The following is a 22,324-nucleotide window of genomic DNA, read 5'->3' as shown; positions in this document are numbered from 1 at the left end:
CGCCCGCCCCGACTCCCCTAATGCACTCCGTTCTCTTTCTCACTCACTCCTTTTCTTCTTAAAGTTAATTGCAACTTTTTTCTCAGCTCCCTGATCTGGATAAGCCACATCTCATTAGAAAAAGATTTAGCCAGAGCCAAAGCAGGCTGGAGAAGGAATCCCTAATCAACAGAGAAAAGATTTGGGTGTAATTGCTCTCTCCCGCCATTCTCGCCCCCTCCCTCTTCCAATCTTTTTCTGCTCATTAATCTGAAAAGAAAGTCCTGCTAATGTCTGTGTTCAAGTATCTGCTGTAGCAGCAAGCAAATCCAGGAGCTTGGGGACGGGGTGAGGGGTGTCGCACAGAGAGTTGTGGCGGCAGTTGGGGTACATGGGTGAAATGGTTTGTGGGGCTGTTGAAGCGTTTGGCTTTGGAAAGTATAAGTGTATAGTGGTGAAATGCTGCAGTTGTTGGGGTGTTAGGAGTGGTTGTTGGTATGGGGGTATGAAGTGCTGATAATTGGGTGTCTAAAAGAAACTCTTCACATTGTGTGTGTGTGTGTGTGTGTGTGTGTGTGTGTGTGTGTGTGTGTGTTATAATGGTTAGTGCAGTGGGTATAATGAAGGACTCTGACTATTGGTTGTATATATGAAGGCTTTGCATTATTGGGCATTGAGTGTGTGTGTGTGTGTGTGTGTGTGTGTGTGTGTGTGTGTGTGTGATGCCCTTTGGTTATTGGTGAGGGTGTTAGAAGTATTCTGATTATTGGATATATAAGTGTGAAACCCTTTGTTTTACTGGTATACGTGTGACATTTCCTTCATTGGGTATTGTGTATCACTTAACCCATGGCCCCTCTTTTGCTTTCCCAGTGTTTGAGTATATTCTGACAGGTGCTTAGATGTTGACAGAGGGGAACTGACTAAGAAGCAATCCATTTCTCAGGTAGGAGCCCTGATCTTTCACCACCCAGCAATGGACCAACACCAGATTTTTATGTTCTCCCTTCAAATTTTGGAAATATTTTCCCCCAAATGACAAATTATTAGTGGTTGGAAGAAAGTTGGATATTCAATTTTTTTTTTGTTTTTATTTTTGTTTTTAATAGAAACAGGTAATGTGTGCTCAAAATGAAGGGGGAAAGGCAGAAATCTTTCCTGGTTAAGTGTAACTACAGAGCAGCTGAATTGTTTTCTTCTGCACCTGGAACCAGATCTTTTCCCCGGATCTCCCTCCTCGAGCCTCTTACCTGTAACCTTGTCAGTGAAGGTGCTGGGTGTGGGCGCTTATCACAAATTACCCTGAACTTGTCTTTTCGTGTAACCACGCCCTTAAGAGGTTGTTCTTCCTAAGCACAGATCTACATCCATGCGCAGCTCTGAGTTTAACACATAAAATGAGTTAATTGAGGGAAATAACAAAATACCCCCTTTCTGGGCAGCACAGTGCTGGGGAACCAGTTCTACTCAGTGAAGCAGAACCTTGGTACCCTGACATGATACTGAGTCTCACCCTTCAGCCCATTCCCCTGAAAAAAAACAAGAAATCGCGTTCCTATTCATAGATGAAGATACTGCAAAAGATCTGGCAAAGAGAGATACTGGCAAAGAGAGATACTGGCCAGATCCACATGGTTCACAACTGAGCTAGAACACAAACCCAGGCAGTCTGACAAAAAAACTCTCAACAAAGGAATGTCCTTCAAGAAGCTAGGGATGAGTGAGTCTCTGAAGCCCCCAGGTACACTACAGTATTCACAAGCCCCAAAGCTGTGCCAGGCCACCTACACAGGAGACATATTTCATATGGTCTCATCCCATATTTATAAGGCCCTTCCTCATTGATGACATTTTGCTCCAGCTCTATGGGCCTGACCTTGGCTCACTCCAGGAGTCCCAAGGATGGCTGTTCCCAGGAGAACCCAAGTTCTCACCTCTTGTCCCACCTAGGTAGGTGAAGCCAGGTTTGAGCCTCTGTATGTTTCCAAAGCATGGTCCATTAATAATTATAGACTGTCTCCCGAATAACTATCAAATGATAACAATGGCCACAGAGGGTTCTTCCACTCCAATCATGGACTGTCTGGAGTACACTGAAGCAAGCTTCCAAACTGAAGGGGAAAGCCAGCATCTGGTGTCTCAAAGTGGTCAGGATCCTGACTCTGGGATCCTCTAGGACCGAGCCCACCTCAGGGAGCGCAGGTTCCAGCAACTGTCCCGTCTCAGCTCACTGTGCTTGTTAAACTGCCCCTACAGCAGGACAGAGGACACAGGAGAATATCTACAGAGAATGTGAAGTCCCAGAAAGATTATCTAAGGTCGTTGGTGACCTGCTAAGAGCAAGCAAAAGTAAGAACAAGACTGACCAGCTGGACAGTTGACACTGGCCACAAGAGGCTGTGGCATTTGAGCTAGAGGCCAACTGTGGCCTGTAAGGGCCGACAGCACCAGATTCTGAAGACACTGTGAGAAATGAAACCATAAGTGGCCTGGCCGTTCACCAGACCCCAGAACGAGAGTGTGAAGATGCGACATGAGATAATGTATAAAGACCAAGAATGGTCCACACTGAGTGCTTTGACCACTTGTTCTAAGTTGCTTGTCTATTTATTTATTTATCTAGAGACAGGGCCTGGCTGCATCTTTATGTAAATAGTGTTCTTTGAGCACAGACACTGGCTAACAATGGAGGAATATGGGAGTCCTAGTGCCCACAGAGGCAGCCTACAAATCAAAACAAACAATCGCAGAAAACCTGCAAATGGTTGCCTTTGTGATGGAGCAGGGAAGATATCTCCCAGACTGGGAATCAAGCTTTGGTTTGCTCAGTAGAGGATGGCCTTGAGCTTGGCTCCTCCTACCCCTGAGGGCCTGGGTTACAAACTCGGACCAACACACTCAGACTCTGGGGTTGAGGAAGGAAAAAGAAAAGCCTCTGAGTGGACCTGACACTAGGATGTGAAGTTGTAAGGTCTGTCCTTTCACACTCTGCTCCATCAGCCTGCTCGTGTCAGTCTCTGTGAAATCTCAGGAAGTTGCCATCCACTCTCTAGGCCTCAGCTTCTCCATTTGTCAGAGGCTCAGCTAGACTACATACTCTCTCAATTCTTTGGGATCCATAGTGACTCCTCTCAGTAGATGACTCCTTCCACATGACTGTGGGTGAGCAGGAGGGATGGCGGGTTCTTTTGATAAGTGGTACCTCTCTCACACCACCTTTAAGCAGTGGTTCTCAATCTTCCTAATACATTAACCCTTTAATACAGTTCTGCATGTTATGACGACCCCTAATTATAAAATTATCTTTCTACTGTCATGAATCATAGTGTAAATATTTTTGGAAATAGAGGTTTACCAGAATCTCGACCTACAGGTTGAGAACTACTGCTTTCAGAGTTTGTCACTCTGAAAATTCATGTGAAAATGCCACTGGGCATGCCTTTCGTGTGTCTGACACACAAGAAGCACCCAATAAATGCTGACTTGGGTCATCATCCAAGTGGTAGTTCTGGCCAGATGATTGGCCAGTTCTGGGTCAACAGACTCAGGTTCTCTAGCAATGCCTACTTTGAAGCCCCACCCCAACATCCAACCAAACACACTCAAATGCTGAATTTGATCTAAGGTGGCTTCACCTTGAACTTGGCTTTTGAAGGTTTTGTTACTGCTTCAACTCAATTCCCTGACTGAATGGGAAACAGAAGCACCGGAAAAGAAGGCTGACTGATCCGGGGTGGGTGTCAGCCTGGTTCTTGTAATGTCGTCTTGCTGGAATCTAGTTAGAATAAGACTAGAGACTTTACATGTCAGGGTTAGGGACTAAGTTCTTTCCCTAGATAGTAGCCAGCAGACAACACTTTCTGTCCTTTGGAGGAGTGACACAGATCCTCTCTGCTGGCCTTCTCCACCCACTCCTCCTACCCCGGGAGACTGGCTGACCTTGTTTCTATTCAACAGTTTCTCAAATTTTTACACCTGAATTTTAGTAAACAACCTCCTGTGCCATGGATAGGGGCCTTATCGGCTCCCCAGAGGCCTCCTACACCAAACCCTTTTGTTAGGGGGAAAAGTCTGCCTTAGAAGTAAGTGGGGCGGGAGTTCACTCTTCCAGCATCATTATCTTGCTGTTGAGAGACTCTTGAGTTCAAAGCGCCGCCGCTCGGCAGTCTCTGGCGTTCCTCGGCTGCCCTCTTCTGGGAAGCTCTGGTATGACGTGATCTCCTGGCTAGCAAGCGAATTCACAAGGGATGAGGCTCAGTTATTCACTCAAGAAATATTTATTGAAAAGAAATGGCGCATGCGTCATAGTCCAGGGCACTTGGGATTCATCACTGAACAAAAAAGACAGAATCCTGATCTGCATCGTGGTTGTACAAAATGAGCAGTGGGTGAAAAATAAAAATCAAACGTGACAGAGTGAGTTCCAGGATAGCCAGGGCTACACAGAGAAACCCTGTCTCAAAAACAACAAAAATAGCCGGGCGGTGGTGGCGCACGCCTTTAATCCCAGCACTTGGGAGGCAGAGGCAGGCGGATTTCTGAGTTCGAGGCCAGCCTGGTCTACAGAGTGAGTTCCAGGACAGCCAAGGGTACACAGAGAAACCCTGTCTCAAAAATACCAAAAAAAAAAAAAAAAAAAAAAAAAAAAAAAAAAAACAACAACAAAAATAAATAAATAAATAAAAGAAACAAACAAACAAACAAAGAGGGAAAGAAAGAAAAACTGTCCTACAGACTTGCCTACAGCCTGATCTATGGAGGCATCCTCTCATTTGAGGTTCTCTCCTCTTAAATGACTCTAGCCTGTGTCAAGTTGACAAAAGTAGCCAGTTCACTGTGTAAGCATGGGAACCTCAGTTTGATTCCAGAGAACTGAGGAATTATGTTTTAAGAAAAGCTAGGCAGGGTGATACATGTTTACAATTCCAAGGCAGGGGAGGGAGAGACAGGCTATTTAGGGTTCAATAGCCACGTGGTTTAGCTGAATCAGTGAGAGAGGCAGAAAACAAGGAGAACAGTTCCTGAAAAATAACACCCGAGGTTAGCCTCTGGCCAGAGCATTCACACCCACACATGCACACATACCCACACATGCATACACATGTGGGTGTCTCCAGGGTATTCTGTGATTCTGAGTGTGAGGATTAGGCAGCTAAGGTCCTGTCTCCAGGACACACAGAGGCAAAGGAGCCTTCAGTTCACTAGTCTATTGCACAATGAGGGAACTGCCGCAGACTTTATTTAAGGTTCTATAAGAGGAGCTGAGTCTCATACTGGAACCTATGCCAGACCTGAAATTTTGGCAGTCCCTCTAGGCCTTGGGTTACAGGTGGCAGAAACCACCATACTTGCTTTTACTGTGCTTATTAAGAATAGGTGTGTGCTCCTCACATTGGCCCAACATGCTACTACTGGTGCAAGAAGTATATGGAAGACCATGGAAGTTTCTAAGTCTGGAAGCAGGCATGGCCATTGGGAAAATGAACCAGGGGCTGAAAACACATGAGTAAAACCACCACTAAGAGGTCAACCACTCTGTAAAAAGCCGTGGGTTTTCTGATCCTTGGGAGATGGCTCAGTCATAAAGTGTTTGATGTGCAAGCATAAGGACCTGAATTCAGATCCCAGCATCCATGTAAAAAGGCCTGAATGGCTGTGCACATCTGTCACTCCAACATGAAAGGGTAGAGACTGGCCAGCCAGTGTAGCCAATTGGTGAGCCCCTGGTTCCATTGGAGACTTGTCTCAAAAACTAAGTGGAGGAAGGGGGATAAATATAATCAAATTACATTGTATGAAATTCTCAAAGAATTAATAAACACTATAAAAAACAAGGTAGGAAGGGATCAAAAAAGATAGTTATCTACTACGCACATGACCATCTGTAATGAGACTCATTTACTAATGTATATGCATGCACACACACTAAACATACAATTTTCAGTTACTCTTCTGCTCTTATATTAAATATTTAAGGAGTGACTTGGGGCTTCAGAGCAAACTTTGAAATTTTGCTGGCAGCTTTTCATCTCCTCAGAAAGGTGAGAAGGGTTGTATCTGTGTTCAGAGACCCCCGCCTTATTCTCCATCACTTGAGTTTGCCTTGGTGTTGATGGTTAAGAGGGACTATTTTCTCCAAACTAAGACCTGACTAGTGAGTTGACATTATGTAATACAGTTGTTACAATGCCCAGAGGTAGCCATGAACTTGAAGACTAAAGAGTCCCACTGTGTTTAGAGGGAAGCCAAAAGCAGATATGGAGGTTTCTAAAGCAGTAGTAGAAGAATCCATCTATTTCCTTTAAGAAGTTAAAGTTATGAACACAAAAATGCTGCTTATCTTTTTTTTTTAAAGATTTATTTATTTATTATGTATACAGAACTCTGCCTGCATATATGTTTGCAGGCCAGAAGAGGGCACCAGATCTCATTACAGATAGTTGTGAGCTACTATGTGGTTGCTAGGAATTGAACTCAGGACCTCTGGAAGAGCAGCCAGTCCTCTTAATCGCTGAGCCATCTTGGCAGCCCCCTGCTTATTATCTTTTAATGACAAGATCAGTCCATATGACAGCCTTTTGCTTCATTTCTGATACTACTCCTGTATATTTTCATGGTGTGTCTTTAGATTTATTTTTACTTTTATTTATGCTTTTGTGGTTATGTCACTTGGAGTGTATGCCATGTGTGAGTGAATGCTCAATGAGGCCTGAAGAAGGCTCTAGGTCCCCTAGAACTGGAGTTATGGGTGGTTGTTAGCTGTCTGGCATGTGATGGGAATTGTACACTAGCCCTCTGGCAGAGTGGTAAGCACCATTATTCCCTGAGGCATCTGTCCAGTCCCCCTGTGTTATCTTCTCTTGGTTTGTATCAGTCTTGTTCCATATGTATCTTTTAGTTTTGCTAGATATGTATCCCTTTTTCTTCTCCTTTTAGAAGCATCTTTCCGTTTTTGCTGATTTTCCTGTTTTCAGTTTTATTGGTTTCTACTCCTGTTTTAGTTTCCTTTTTTTGTTTGTTTGTTTTTTGTTTTGGGGCTTCTCTGTATACAGGGTTTCTCTGTATAGCCCTGGTTGTCCTGGAACTCACTCTGCAGGCCAGGCTTGCCTCGAACTCAGAAATCTGTCTGCCTCTGCCTCCTAAGTGCTGGGATTAAAGGCGTGCGCCACCACCGCCCTGCCTGTTTTAGTTTCCTTTATTCTGCTTCCCTTTGGAGTGACTCTGTATGTTGTTTTCTGGTTTCCTATGGTGAGAACCCTAATCACTGGCTTGAAGTGTTCCTCTTTTCTAATATCAGCCTTATATCATGCTATGAGCACCCCCTTTGGCACAGCTATTGCTGTGCCCGGAGTTCTGTGCAGTTTTCGCTTCTTTTGAAATTCGTTCTTAAGCCCCATGAATGATGTCCAAGTGTTTGCAAGTTTCCTTGTTATTTCTGCCTGCTGAATTTTACAACCACCTTGGCTGTTGTATGCCCATGAGAACAGCATGTGGTCCATGTATTCAACTGTGACGTCACAAAGCAGAGCTCACCCCATTTTTAAAGAAAAATGAATAAATGATTAGCCTGTTTACTTCAGACTCAATGAAGAGGGGACTGAAGGCTAAAGGGGATGAAGAAGATGGCAGGAAGTAGGAGGCACTGTCCCCAGACAGGAGATAAACTGCCTCTTGCTTTCTTCTTTCTAGTATCCAAATTCTCTACTGTAAGCAGACACTGAATTCACAACCCAGTCTCTGAATGCTTTCACTCTCTCCTGGCAGGTTGTATCAGAATCTGAATTAATGAAAGAGCCAAAAGGGAGGCCACAAAACGACCCCCACGGAGATCCTAGAGCTAAACTACCCCATCCTCTTGCTCAGGTAAGGATCCGTCATGTGCAGTGGTTTCCGTAACAACTTCATCTCAGAGGTCATGTGTGTAGAACCATTTTAAGCTTATCTAGCTTACAAATAAATGAGACTCATACTATGGTTATTTGTTTTTGACAATTACTGGGGGTAATCCCTAATCTACTCTTCTAACTGCTGGCCTGGCTACCTCTCCAGCAGCATACCCCAGATACTTGCTGTCTCTCCTGGTCACATGCTCATGGTCTCACCTAAAAGAGGTTTTCTTTCTCTTCCCATTCTTTCTCATTTTCCTCCTCTCTCTTCACCCCCAACCAGGTCACTCAAAACCCACCTACCTCTAATCCCTCCAGTAACTGACTGTAGCCAATTTTATTTAATCAATAGGGCTTTTTATTTAGTTATTTTTTTAAAGATTTATTTATTTATTTTATGCATATGAGTACACACTGTAGCTGTACAGATAGTTGTGAGCCTTCATCTGATTGTTGGGAATTGACTTTTTTTAGGACTTCTGCTTGCTCTGGTCAAGCCTGCTCACTCGAAGGCCCCACTCGCTCAGTCCCTGCTCCCTCTGGCCCAAAAATTTATTTATTGTTATAAATAAGTACACTACCAACACTTGGGAGGCAGAGGCAGGCAGATTTCTGAGTTCGAGGCCAGCCTGGTCTACAGAGTAAGTTCCAGGACAGCCAAGGCTATACAGAGAAACCTTGTCTCGAAAAAAAAGAAAGAAGGAAAGAAAGAAAGAAGGAAATAAATAAATAAATAAATAAATAAATAAATAAATAAGTACACTGTAGCTGTCTTCAGACACACCAAAAAAGGGCATCAGATCTCATCACGGGTGGTTGTCAGCCACCATGTGCTTGCTGGGATTTGAACTCAGGACCTTTGGAAGAGCAGTCTTACCTACTGAGCCATCTCATCAGCCCCCCCCCTTTTTAATTCCAAGTTGCCTCTTTGATATTTATTGGCCCTTTTCAGTATAATTGGCTCTTTTATTTTGATGCAATGAGCATAAATTTCATTAAGGTGAAGGCACAGAAGATCAGGATATGAAGTTAAAGGGAGAAACCATGATTAAACAGGTTTATGAATACACAGAATAATTTGCCCTGAGCCTCAAGACTCAAGCACAGGAGCGCCATGCCTGTGCTTTGATTAAAGGTATATAATGCACCTTGCAACACAATGATTCTGCATCTCACCAGCCCTCAACCAATAGTTTTAAATCAAGGAACAAGGTTCGCACAACAAAGCTTGCAAAAGTGAGAATTTACTTATAGGCATAAACCTTCAGGTATAGAATTACAATGCATGGCAACAGACCAAACTTCAACACATTGTGTACCTCAATTGGGCCAGGCCCATCTCACCCTTAAGCTCTCCCTGTGCAAGGCCTCTGGAGATCCTGAGAATTAGGAAGGGTATAGACACAGGATATTTTTTTAGGCTTTGCAATAAATCACCCACCATCCCTCATGTGGCCATTGTGGAGATGCTGGGAGGCAATCAATTCTTCAGAGGGCCTGGACCATTCTCCCCATCAGGGGCAGGTTGACTATACAGAGGGGGATGGTTAAGTAGCTGGTTCTAAAGGTACATTCCCCTCCCTTGCTTTCCCCCTCTTTTGCCATATGCTCTCCTCTGTTCTCCCATCCTGTCCCTCTACCTCCCCAGAAGCTAGACTAGTGCCAGAGCTCTGTTTTTGTATGCCTGGCCTCTGGAACTATGCAAAATCAAAACCTTTCCATCACTATCAGTCTTGGGTATTCACTATAGCAACAGAAAATGAACCAAGACAGCTGGGTAGTGTGAACAAGAGAAAGCATTCATTGCGTAAGATTACTGGGATCCAGTGATTCAGATCTGGAATTATTACCTCACTGGTACATGTACATACATATATACATACATATACACACACACATACATATACACACACACACACACACACACACACACACAGATATACATGTTATGTAAAGGAGGGGCATAGACCATGGAGAACTCTCACTGTCCCCAAAATCTTTTTTTGTCCCCAAAATCTTACCATCTGATTTAGCATATGAAATTCCTAAGAACTGTACAGTAATAATCACAACACAAGATAATATGATCAGTCAGCTTATCATGACTATAGCAAAACAACTAATAGAACTAGTTTAAAATGAGAAAAAGTTTATTTCAGCTTACAGCTTTGTAGTTTCTAGACTGTGTTAGAAGCCCGTGGTGAGACAGTATATTACAGCAGGGCTAGTGTCAGAAAAAAACTGCTCTGTTGATGGAATCAAAGGAGGGAAGAGAAGAGAAGAGAAGAGAAGAGAGGAGAGGAGAGGAGAGGAGAGGAGAGGAGAGGAGAGGAGAGGAGAGCAGAGGAGAGCAGAGGAGAGCAGAGGAGAGCAGAGGAGAGGGGAGAAGAGCGAGGGCTTGGCATCCTACTTTCTACTTTCAGAGTACAGTCTACAGTCCTGCTACTTGGCTCCACCTCCCAAACAGCTACAATGTCAAGAGAACAAGGAATCCAGGCAGAGTGCAGAATGGCTAGAAGAGCAACTCAGATGCCACCAGCTCCTCTCAAGCCCTCCTGGCCCAATCTTTCAAAGGAAATGATGAGAGAGAGAGAGAGAGAGAGAGAGAGAGAGAGAGAGAGAGAGAGAGAGAGAGAGAGAGAGAGAGAGAGATACATCAGACACATGGAAATCTGAGGTCAACTTGCAAAAGACAGTTCTCTGAGCACATGGGGCACAGGGATCTAACTTGGGTCTTCAGTACTGGTAGCACCTTTACCCACTGGCCCATCACACCAGGCCTGATCCAGCCTTGACCCTTTTCACTGTCTCTCTGTCCCGTGAGGCTGGCCTTCTTCGTACACCACACTGTGGGCTCTATCCTCCTCTGGGGCACCACATTAGAGGCTCCTTCCACTCCCTGAATGTTGTCTTGAAGATTCCCTCTCCCTGTGGACTACAGTATAGGGTCCTGTGTAGTCTGGTCAGTGGAGGCCAGGGCAGAAGGGTGAGAATGGGTTAGTCTTCCTCTGTCTTGTTCTTCAGTGCAGTTCTGACTGCACCCACCTGCCCACTGAAGGTCAAAGCTTCTCCTAAGGCGATCTCTCTACTCATATTAGCCTCCTTCCAGATTCAGGTCATTCTCTCCCTGACAGCTGGGACACCTCAGGTCCAGGGCTTGGTCAAAAGAAACCCACAATGAGTTACCAGCTCTACACACCCACCAATGCCTTCCGAGTCCCAGTACCCTATCTGAGCCTTCATAAACAATCCTTAATAGTGTAGCCCATAGCATTCTCATCTGAGGGCCCGGCACTGACAGAACTCTTGACGAATCCTGGGGATATAAACCACTCAAGATATTGGGCCATCATCAAGCTGAGATGTTCCCCTGATGCCCCCTTCTCTGGCATAGTTGACACCAGGATTACAACCACTGTGTTCACCTTGAACTTGGGGACAGATGCCTAATTTCCACTGCTCAGGGATAATCTAGCCTGTCCTTAGAATTTCCACTCAGAACTCAGAGGTGCTCAGGAAAGGGGTTAGCATTTTTCACCACCTGGCGATCCCTTCTTGGAATCCTGTGAAGTAGTCACTGCAGTTCTCCACTGATTGGCCAGTTTTCCAAGGGGAGAGTAAAGATGCCTTTGACAGAACTGGGCTTGGGAGATTTCCAGGCCAGTCCTCACTTCCCCACCCTGAGCCCACTCCTTAGCTCCACCTACTCTGGGAAGTTGCCTCAGGAGAACCATGGAGCCTCACAAGCAGCTGGAGGTGCAGACAATGGGTTGAATACTGTGTCTGGATCCCAGGGAGGTTGGGTTTGGGCATGTCAAGAATCAGGGCTAGAGGAAGCTTAGGTAGTAATTTGGAAGATTTAGGGGTTCTTAGCCTGTCATCGGATTTTACTGTCACTGGTGACATGCCTAAGTTCTCTCCAGAGTAGGAAAGGGAGGAAAAAGGAAGGCCAGGTGTGCCTGTGTGCCAACCTACACAACTGGAGGAGGGAGCAGGATGCCTTAGAAGACTGAGGACACATGCTGGGGCCTGGGCTAGTACTCACAAGGCAGAAGCAGAGGGCTGATAAACTCCCTGCTGTAGAACTTGCCTTAACAACTCTCGTGAAAAGAAAACATGCTCTTTCATAAAACAATAAATGTACTCGTTTCCACCAATTCCCCACATAGCAGAGGGGTGTCTCATCATCAGTGTAAGAAAAACCAGGTTGGTGATGAGGGGCAGAGAAGGAACTTAAGAAGGCAAGAAGAGACAGAACTGAGCTCCCCCTGAGCCCTGCCCCATTGGTCAGCCACTGAATATGTGTTTTATAATAACTCCTAAGAGCTGGACTTTGCCTCAGGGATGACCCAGCCAGAGCATCTTGCTGTACTTGGTGATATAGCCTGCTCCAGTCTTATGGAACAGTAAGCAATGATTTCCTAAGCCTGACTGAGACTCTACATTTTGTAGAGTCTGCCCCTGGTTGAGGTTGATATTGCAGACCCTTGGGACACTTAGAGAAGTAGCTGGGCATCAGAGAATGCCAGCTTTGTTTGGTGACACTTTTGTATGCTTCCAAATTAACACAAAACCACAGCATATGTGAGTGATCTGATCCAGCAGCTTGGTGACAATGACCCATGCTTTGGCCTTGTACTCACATGGCTGCTTAGAGAGCACCATCCCTGTCTCCTACCTCAGCCCTACCCTGCAAGAGTAAGCAGGGTACTTGTTCCTCTCCAGTGAAGGCAGGACCGCCCACTGGTACAAGTACAGAGGATGGCTCACTCACCTTCCCGAGCTACCATGGCCCTAGACCTGTAGGCCCAGGAATGAATGTCATTCACTAACTCACCTAATCATTCAGGCAGTCCTCATGCAGGGAAGAGTGTGATCAAGAACACAGTGTCTGTGAAGAGTTGGTGTTCTACCCACTGAAGAAGAGCATCCTGTTCTCAGGAGCATTAATAAAAAGAAGTGCAGGTGTTGCTGATGGTGGTAGGAGCTGGGCCCTCCAAGCCTACCATGTAAAACCACTGTGCTAAGCACCTTCAGGGATAACTTCCTCAGCTCTCACAACAGTCAGAGTGACAAGTGACAAACCCACGGCAGAGATGAAGCAAATGAAGCTCAGAGGACAAACAATGATTCCAGGGATACTGGGGAGCAAGGGAGGAGCTGGGCTAGATGACCAGCAGGCTGATTGCTTCCGGAGGGTCTCAGTGGCTGCTCTGGTCACTTTCTTTCCCTGTAAGGAGAGCTCCTAGGACCAGTGAGGCAAATGCTGAGTGAATCTGGGATGAAAGCAGAATCTTTGTTAATCTTGAGCTGTGTGACAAAGCATCTGATAAAGCAACCTAAAGAAGGCAGGGTTCGTTTGGCTCACAGGGTGAAGATGCAGCCCATCATGGAGCAGGCATTAAGATGGCAGCAGCTTGAGGTGGCCAGCCATGTTATATCTGTAGTGAAGGTGCAGAGATGGGTTTCCAGCTCTCTTCCTTTTATTACATTCAGGATCCCAGAGCTTGAGATGGAGCCGCCCATATTCAAGGTGGGTCCTCCCTGCTGCATTAAACATTTATGAAAACACTTTCTTAGGCACATGCAGAAGTGTGCTTCCATGCTAATTCTAAGTTCTGTCAAGTTGACAGTAGAGGCTAAACATAACAGAAGGTTCATTGGATGAAGAGGGTGGCATTAACCACAGAAGCATCAACCATCCTACATAAGACGACCTGACCAGACAGCCCTGAAGCACAGGCCAGTGGGTGAGGTCAAGGGCAGAGGAAGGATACGCTTGACTGGGCTCTAGAAAAGGCAGATCTCCCATTTCTTGGTACTCTCTGTCTACAATCTCTCTCTCTCTCTGTCTCTATGTGTCTCTGTCTCTCTCTCTGTCTGTCTGTCTGTCTGTCTGTCTTTCTCTCTCTCTCTCTCTCTCTCTCTCTCTCACACACACACACACACACACACACACACACACATTTCTGATGGCCTCAGGCTTTGGGCATGTTGTTGACATTGTGAATCAAATGAGCCTGTCTGACAGTCTTTCCTTTGGACCTACTATGTTCATTCATCTTACATAACTAAAGACAGCTCTATTTCCCTAAACCTGGACTCCAAAGGAGTCCCCCCGCTGGGACTCAGAATCTCTGTCAATTTATAAATTCCAGAATGGCTCTGTGTGGCCACTCCCCTTGACACCTGGAACACACAGTAATATTTGAGATGGTCTCAGCATAAATGGTTAAAGATATATTCTGCCGGGAAGTGGTGGCACAAGCCTTTCATCCTAGTACTTGGGAGGCCGAGGCAGGTGGATTTCTGAGTTCGAGGCCAGCCTGGTCTACAAAGTGAGCTCCAGGACAGCCAGGGCTATACAGAGAAACCCTGTCTCAAAAAAACAAACAAACAAAGCAAAACAACAACAACAACAAAAGATATATTCTACCAGGAGGTTGGGCACTCTGCAGCCCTCAGTGCAAGGATCAGGCCTACCTGTCTGATGTGCAGGAAGTCACCTGCACAGCTTATTCAGCCACACCAGGCTTGGCTTTGGCTTGCTACTCCTGCCCACATCAGCTGCCCAGTGCCCAGTGTGTGCTGAGGCCTTACACACAGCCATCACTCTTGTTCTATGTTCCAGTCACCATATTCCCTCTGTTGTTAAGCACATCAGATGAGGGAGCCTCTGCTAGGCTGCATGTGGGTTCAAGAGCTAACTGTGCTCTGCTCCAGAGTGAAACCCGCTTAGGAGAAATCATGCTAAACCTAAGACAGTCTGTGCTAAGGAGTCCCAGAGAAAGGAATTGTAGAGTAGGAAATGCAGAGGGCTTCCTGGAGGAGGTGAGACTCCTGGGCCTTGTTAAGGGTTGGCTTATTATGGTCTGGCTCAAAGTTCAGAGGATAAAGTACCTCAGAGCAAACTTACTCAGAAGCAAGGTCACAACAGACAGGCTGAGATGAGACAAAGTTGTATGGAGGTAGTAAGGACGCAAACTCAATAGGATTGAGCCTCTGAAGAGTGCCAGCAACACACACAGGGAGAAAGCAAGCATCGGGAGGCAGAAGCAGGCAAGGCTTCCGCATGCCAGTAAATTCCAGATGCTGCCAGAGGTTGGAAGTGGGCAAGGGACTCAATCTTCACCAGCAAATTCTGTGAAAGGAAGGAGTCTGACCTTACTGACCTTGACCTCATACTTCAAAACAAAAACAAGCAAGCAAACAAACGCAAAGGTTTAGTTTAGATACCTAGTCTGTAACTCGGTCCCAGAAGCCCTATGAAATGACACAGCCCACTCTGGGCACAACAGGGGACTGATGTGCCACCCAAGAGGAAAGCTTGCTGCTGGCTCTGCTGGCTGGTGAAATTGGTAAACACCAAGTCCCTGCTCCCACCATAGTCAGCAAACATGAAAACCGGAGTTCGGTCCCCAGAACCCATACAGCAATCCAGCCTTAATGATCTGCACTTGTAATCCCAGAGCTGGGGAGGCAGAGTCAGTCAGATCACTGGGGCTCACTAGCCAGCCAGCCTAGCTTAATTGTGATAAGCCCCAAGTTCCAGTGAGAGACACTGTCTCCAAGGCAAAATAACAAACTACAGTAAGGTTAATGGCTCCTGGACTTCTGAGGAATGGCACCCAAGGTTGACCTCTGGCTTCCAAATGTTCCCACATATGTGCACTTGCACACACACAGGTGCATGCATGCATATGCATGTGCATGCATGTACACACACACACACACACACACACACACACACACACACACACGAGTGTTGAAAAGGATGCAGAAACCAGATACAGAGACAGGAGCAGAGAGGTGAGTGGTCATAGGCTTCTAAGCTGCAGAACTAAGCGGTCATCCATCTCTTTGCCAACAGACCCCATGACCAGGCAAAGAAGAGATCAAAGGGAAAACCTTGGCGACATCCCTACGAGCCTCCCTGGCCCAGGTGTGCTCTTTGCCAGCTGGCCAAACTCCCCACCACATACCTGGCTGGGAGTCAGTAGGAAAACAGTGTATGTTTGTCAGGCCCTGCACTGAAGGGCAGTAGATCAATGCAAAGCTGATAAATTAGGGAGAACTGGAATTCTTTGGTTCACAGTGGTTAGAGATATGGAATCTAGTATGAGCTTGGGGTCTTTTCAATGGCCCCGGGGCAGCTCCTGTATGAGCCTATGAGCAGAAAGTACAATTCTAGTCACCCTGAGTTGAAGCTCTCAGCTGCAACTTGGTCTCATTGCTAAGAGGGTTTGGGCAGGCTTAATCAAGCAGACCAGGCACTCCAGATGCAGGGGCCTGTAACCCAATGACCAGGGTCCTCATAACAGAATGTTGGCTTATACAGGAACACACCAAATGGAGAAGAGGCAGGCAGAGAGTCTGGGAGTGGGGTGTCCTGTTTTGACCCCTAAAAAGCAACATGCATCCACAGAGTCCCAGAACATACTTCCCATTGTTAGAACAGCAGCTTCCACCACCCCCAACAAGTTAGAGTTCTCTCTCTCACTTTATTGCATAGATATTAAAAACTATAGCACACGAAGTGTTATGTTGATAAGCATATATATAATGAGTCTACAGTTTTCCCCTCTCCTGGTCCTACCCTTCTGAGGATTGCTGATTCATTACATATCATTAGTGTGAGCTTTTTCTCGGTTTCTTGTTTTGTTTGGGGATGCTTATAAATAAGCATTCAGCTTCCCAGCCCTCCAGACAAAACTACATATTACATATTATCTACAAGTACATATTATCTTGAAATTTGCTTTTCAAAAATCTGGTAATATATCCCTGCTATTGTCCTACTCGACAACAGGACAACATGACAATACACAACACAAGCTTGTATACTGGACACAAGCTGGACTCAATAGGGAAAAGAGAAGAAAAAATAATCTTAAGGTTCAGTATGAAGCAACAAGAGAGCTGAAAGGATGCTAAAGGGGGAATTGAGGGGGCAAATATGTTCAAAATATGTTGTGTGGAATTCTCAAATTCTTAAAAGGATGCCCCCAAGTGTTTGCCACCAGCCCAGAGGGCAGATACTCTCATCCATCATGACCGGTATGGCCACATCATACACACCTCCAAGAGACTGATGGGGAAGAAGTAACTCTGACTTGTAGATCCCTCAGACACCAACCGAGTACCCGGTGATCCACTACTGCTCTGCTTTAAAATGAAGGTGGAGTCTGGTGAAGAGGATGGGATGGAGGAATGAGATCATTGCACTGGGAAGTTGTGCCTGATGGGAAAGGTCATGGCCAAGAGAAATCACAGAAAGGCTGACGTCTGCGGAGAGCAGGAAGGGCTGTCAAGGCAGCACACCATGTCCCACGAAACTTGACAATAGCACCCACAGCTGCCCACACTCAGCCACCAATGAGAGTATAGCTTCTGGCCCTGGGTGGTGAAACTTTCTGCAAGATTCCTGAGCTTGTAGCTAGAAGGAGTGGTGATTTGAAAGCAGCTTTGCTGGCTGTCAAGTCCGGGGAAAGTCGTATCCCGCCCAGTGACGCTCTCCACAGATCCTTCATGAGCGGCGGCCAGTTTTTAATAAGGCTTATTTAAAAACAAAAAACAAATCAGCTTATTTTTCAGTGTGAAATGCGTTTGGCCCTAATCCCTGTGGTCAGCCAACATTCTGCCACCACACCAGCTGTCCAGGTCCCCACAGACCGCCTCATTGAGGGTTATGTCCTCTGTCTGAAGACAAAAAGCAGAAACCCACTAACGCATTCAGTGCGGTGAAAACTTAATCCTAGAAATAATTCCCACTCGAATGAGGAACGTGAACTGGATGAAGACTGAGCTCAACAAAGACTGCTTCCGAATCGAGGTCATCTTTCTCTTAATGCCCCAGCACGGGATTTGCACCACATAGCAGGTCAAATCATGGGGAGGGGTTCTCCTTACTGGGTTTGTGGGTCCCTCTTGGTAAGTAAAGCCATTGGGGAGGAGCGTGCAGTATGCACCATACATGCCAACAGATCTCCCAGGATACTCAGGTATCAAGACCACTGGCACTGGGGTGTTAAAGACGGACCCTCTGAAGCCCTGGTACCTTGGAGAAGCTTCTTATATAGGGACTCCTTTTCTAGTGGGATGAATGACAGGGAGGTCATGGGCCTATGGGGAGGACCCCAGACTCCCTCAGCAAGGAACTGGATCCACAGACTTTTCCAGAAAAATAGCCAGGAGGAAGTCTGTGTAGAAAAAGACTAGATTGATAACAAGGAATTAGTTTACATGTTATGCAGATGAAGTCCCATAGTCTTCAGATTGAGTCGGTTCAAAGGCGACAGGGAAGTGTGGTAGTTTGAATAAGAAATACCCCCAAAGTTCAGACACTGGTCCTCAGCTGGCTGGAGGCAGTGTCTGGGGACTATTAGGTGGTCCAGCCTTGCTGGAGGAAGTGCATCACTGTGGGCAGGCTTTGAGATGAAAAACAGACCACTGCTTCCATTCCCCTCTCTGCTTCATGATTGCATTTGAAGACATGCCTCTCTGTGTCTAGTTCCTGCTGCTCCCTGCCTCCTGCTGACATGCTGCCTGCCATGACTGACTCTTGTCTCTCTGGAACCTTGAGTCCAAATAAAGTCTTTCTTCTATAAATGTTCTTGATTGTGGCATTTTTACCACATCAATGGAAAAGAAACTAACTCAGGAGGCACCTCTCATACTCCAAGAAATGCTGTGCAATTGATGGGTTCACCCACAGCAGGGAAGACCATCTGCTCTTCTCAGCCTACCAATTTAAATAATTATCTGTCAAGAAACATTGGCAGAGACACACCCAGGATAATGGCTGGCCAAGTACTTGGGCACCCCATGGCCAAGTCAAGTACCCCAGGCATCCAAAAGAAAGGGAAATAAAGATGGCCTCCAGGTCAGGAGGGAAAATGGGCTCACTCTGATGCTAGAGAAAATGAAAGCAGGAGTTTACCTTGGACTTGTGCTGTGTCCAGGCCAGGCAATGAGGCTCTACTGTATGAGGTTTTCCTAGAAATCATGATGTGAAGGGCAGCCAGCTCTGTGTGGCCAGGAGAGCCCAGAACCATGATCAGGAATGACACTGGACAATAGTCTTACTTCCAACACTGCCTCCAGCTCTGAGGACCCTTGCCACACCCACAGCTGAATTTGCTCTCACAACTTTCTTAATTAAGGCTGAGTCTGGCAGCAATCATTCAAGAAGAAAGAACAAGAATTTGTAGAAATTCTCTATATCCCATTCCAGATAACCACACACATATCTCATTTAACAGAGGTGGCAGAGCCTGCCTTTCATTAACCACAATTACTCATAGTAGGCACCACAGTCTAAATAACTGTTTTTATGCCTTGTGACTTAATCACTCTAAATGTTAACAGTTTAATTGGAATCTCCTTCAAAGACAGGAACAGTTAGCCTTCTCATCTCATAGACAATCAGATAAGACATTCAGACCGAGTGTCCTCTGTTCATAGCCACAAGATTCAGAGCTGTTTTAGAATTAACAACTGTATGCCACTAGCTCCTGCCATGAGGGAATCCTTTATGTGGGGTCCCCTAGATTTGGGGTTATATACTGGGCACACAGGAGCTCGCCTGAGCCAGGTAAAATAGATTTGCTTTGGGCTGAGAAATTGCACAACAGCCTTCCCTGTTGGATCACTTTGGAATCCCATGTTCTATCTGTTGAAAACATAGAATTTCCTGGGATAAAGGAAAGAAAATGGGCAGTCACCCAAGGTGAGATGAGGAAGTAGAAGGGGAAGTAGAAGCTATGTGGGAAGGAGTCAGAAGGCCTGACTTCAGGGAAGGTTTCCTGTGAGAATGGAGGCCAGAGAAGACCCTCCCTGTCTGAGAAGTCTTCATCCTTCTACACTCTACAAGCTGCCATGCCTCAAAAGCCCTGATGTAGCAGGGACTGTGTCTCTTACCTTGCAGCAGATTCCAGTGCCCTAGCCGAACCCCATCCTAACCTCCTTCTCAAGCAGGCCTTAGGCTTCCCTTTCCCCTAAGGAAAGAGCTGAGCTTGACGAGCTCTCCTGTCCAGAACCACTGTGGCGTTTCAATTCTGGATTTAATTGGTTGACCTGGGAGCTGCAAGGAGTTGGATTAGCAGCCCTGACATTGAGCTTCTAGTCTTTGGAATAAGCAACCTAAATTATCACCCACCAAACCCAGACAGCTTCTGTAGGTTTCTCCTCATGACTCAGGTGAGGCTCTCAGGCAACGGCCATTTTACTCTCTTCAGGGATACTTTGCTGAGCCTGAAAAATCATGGGGAGGCAACGAAAGCAGAAGAGGAAATATGGGAGAGGGAGGCAAGGAGGGAGAAAAGAAGAAAAGGAAGGAGGGAATGAAGAAGAGGGAAAGGAGGGAGGGAAGGAGAGAGAACAAATCAGCATTACCTCAAGGTAAAAATATCCATGGTGAGTGCTACCCCAGCCAGATACCGGAGACCTCGTGTCTTAGTTTGTTTTTAATTGCTGTGATAAAGGCCATGACCAAAAGCAGCGTAGGGAGGAAAGGGTATGTTTGGCTTACCCATCCTGATCATGGTGATCAATGAGGAAAGCTAAGGAAGGATTTCAAGGAACCTAGGAAGGAGTCTGGAGGCAGGGACTGAATGCTACTCACTGGCTTACTCCCCTTGGCTTGCTCAATCTGCCTTCTTACACTACCCAAGACCATCTGCCCAGGAGTAGCACCACCTACAGTAACCTGGGCCCTCCCTAATCAATGATTAATCAAGAAAATGTTCCCACAGGCCAATCTTATAGAGGCATTTTCTCAACGGAGGCTTGCTCTTCCCAGATGACTTTATCATCATCAACATCAGCTACAGACCCGGAGACTACAGAACAAAATCCAGAATGTTGCCCCCCAAATCCCAAGACTCCAAAAGAGGTCCAGTCACAGTAATCCCAGCAACGCTTGCCTCTTGTCTCTTCGAGTGCTGACCTCTGAGATCCACCTAGTCCTGCAAGCAGCTGGAACTGGTCAAGTCAACAAAAGAAGCCATTAGCTTTACTCTAATTTTAGTACTAATCTTAGTGAAACATAGTCAGAGAAACACCCAGAGTGCAGTTTAATCACATTTGTGGGCATTTAGTGACCCAATCAGTTGATACATAAAGCCAACCATCATCAAAGGACTCAGGCTGGGAAGAGGGGCACAGCATGAAAATAACTGAAGGGCCACAGGATGGCCACACAAAAGCCTGAGGCTCATGAAGGTGCAGGAGCAGGTGGCTGAGTTAGCACAGTAGTGAGGAGACCCTGGGAAGGCCTGTGGGCAGAGGCACAGGTTAGGGCATACTCCAAGGACAGACAGCCCAGCTGTGAGTCATTAGTTAGTACGCCCATCAGGACTTTAGAGACTATCATCTTTTGTTCTCTATGCCGGTGAAGCTACTTGCTATGGTTTTATCTGAACTATCTCCCCGACAGACTCCCATCCACCTTGGTGTGAGAAGCTTCATCCATGTGCTCCCTGCTGAACTACACTGTACTTTGCCCCCTGTGATGAGCTAAAACCTTGTCCCAGATAAATCTTCCCTCTCTAAGGTTGCTTTATCAGGTGGTTTGTCAGAGCAGTTTTTAAAAACAGTGAGTCTATTACTCATGCTGTTGCTTCTTTGAGGCAGACATTCTAGATGCCGAATTTATGGAGTCCTTGGAACTCTTAGCAACTCGGACATGAAGTATTCTTTTTCTTGCTGCCACTAGTTGGGAAGCCCCTGTGTGAAGATGGCCACAAATGCTCCCAGGACCATTCTCATCAGAGTAATGCTCTAATTCTTTGGAATTTGGTTTTCTGTTGCAGCCATAGCTGCCTGGCACTCTGGACATACACCATGCCTGGGAACGTGGTCTTCATATAGAAAACCCCTGTCACTGTGGCTGTAGCTGCTGCCCTGCCGTGTTCAGACACCCACATCGTTGGCGTGGTTGGCAGGGGTGCCATTGCTTTCAATGTTTATCCAAACACTCATCCTCTCAAACGCTCATCCTCTGTGGCCTTCTCTGCCCTAACCACCTCTTCTGAGCTGCTGGGGACACAGACGATGCTTTTGGCTGGGGACAGGGGAACGATGCTCGTGGCTGTTTGTAGTCTTGTTAACTCACACTTTCTGCCATCTGGTGTGAGAAATTTCAATGTTTTAATGAGACGTTGGCAATATTTTTCTAGTGACTGGTAAGCCTGCCTGAGTCACAAAGACCAAGGGGCACAGGAAAGGTCTGTAAAGAGAAATTCAAAGTAAATGGCTTTCTCTATACAACCTCAAGTGCCCAGTGAGGAGCTCTAGAAAGATCTGGAAAGGGAAGTGAAACTGGGAGAAGAGCTATGCTCTAAACATCTAGGCTCTATAGTCTTAAGTACCTGGTGCCAGGAATTAAGGGTAGATCACTGGGGAAAGAAAGAAAGAAGGAGAGAGAGAGAGAGAGAGAGAGAGAGAGAGAGAGAGAGAGA

General features: G+C 46.1%; 1 protein-coding gene across 1 annotated transcript in view; it reads left to right on the top strand.

Moving 5' to 3' along the window:
* Nucleotides 1–22,324, top strand: part of LOC116101477 — a 69,367-nt gene that overhangs the window by 37,720 nt on the left and 9,323 nt on the right. Inside the window, exon 4 of the mRNA XM_031385016.1 lies at nt 7,744–7,842. Within this exon, the coding sequence (XP_031240876.1) occupies nt 7,744–7,760 (17 nt within the window). The 3' untranslated portion in view covers nt 7,761–7,842. The remainder of the gene's footprint in view (nt 1–7,743; nt 7,843–22,324) is intronic.

The sequence above is a fragment of the Mastomys coucha genome, unplaced genomic scaffold (assembly GCF_008632895.1).
Source record: "Mastomys coucha isolate ucsf_1 unplaced genomic scaffold, UCSF_Mcou_1 pScaffold21, whole genome shotgun sequence".
Classification (NCBI taxonomy): domain Eukaryota; kingdom Metazoa; phylum Chordata; class Mammalia; order Rodentia; family Muridae; genus Mastomys; species Mastomys coucha.
This window is presented reverse-complemented; position numbering and strand designations above follow the sequence as displayed.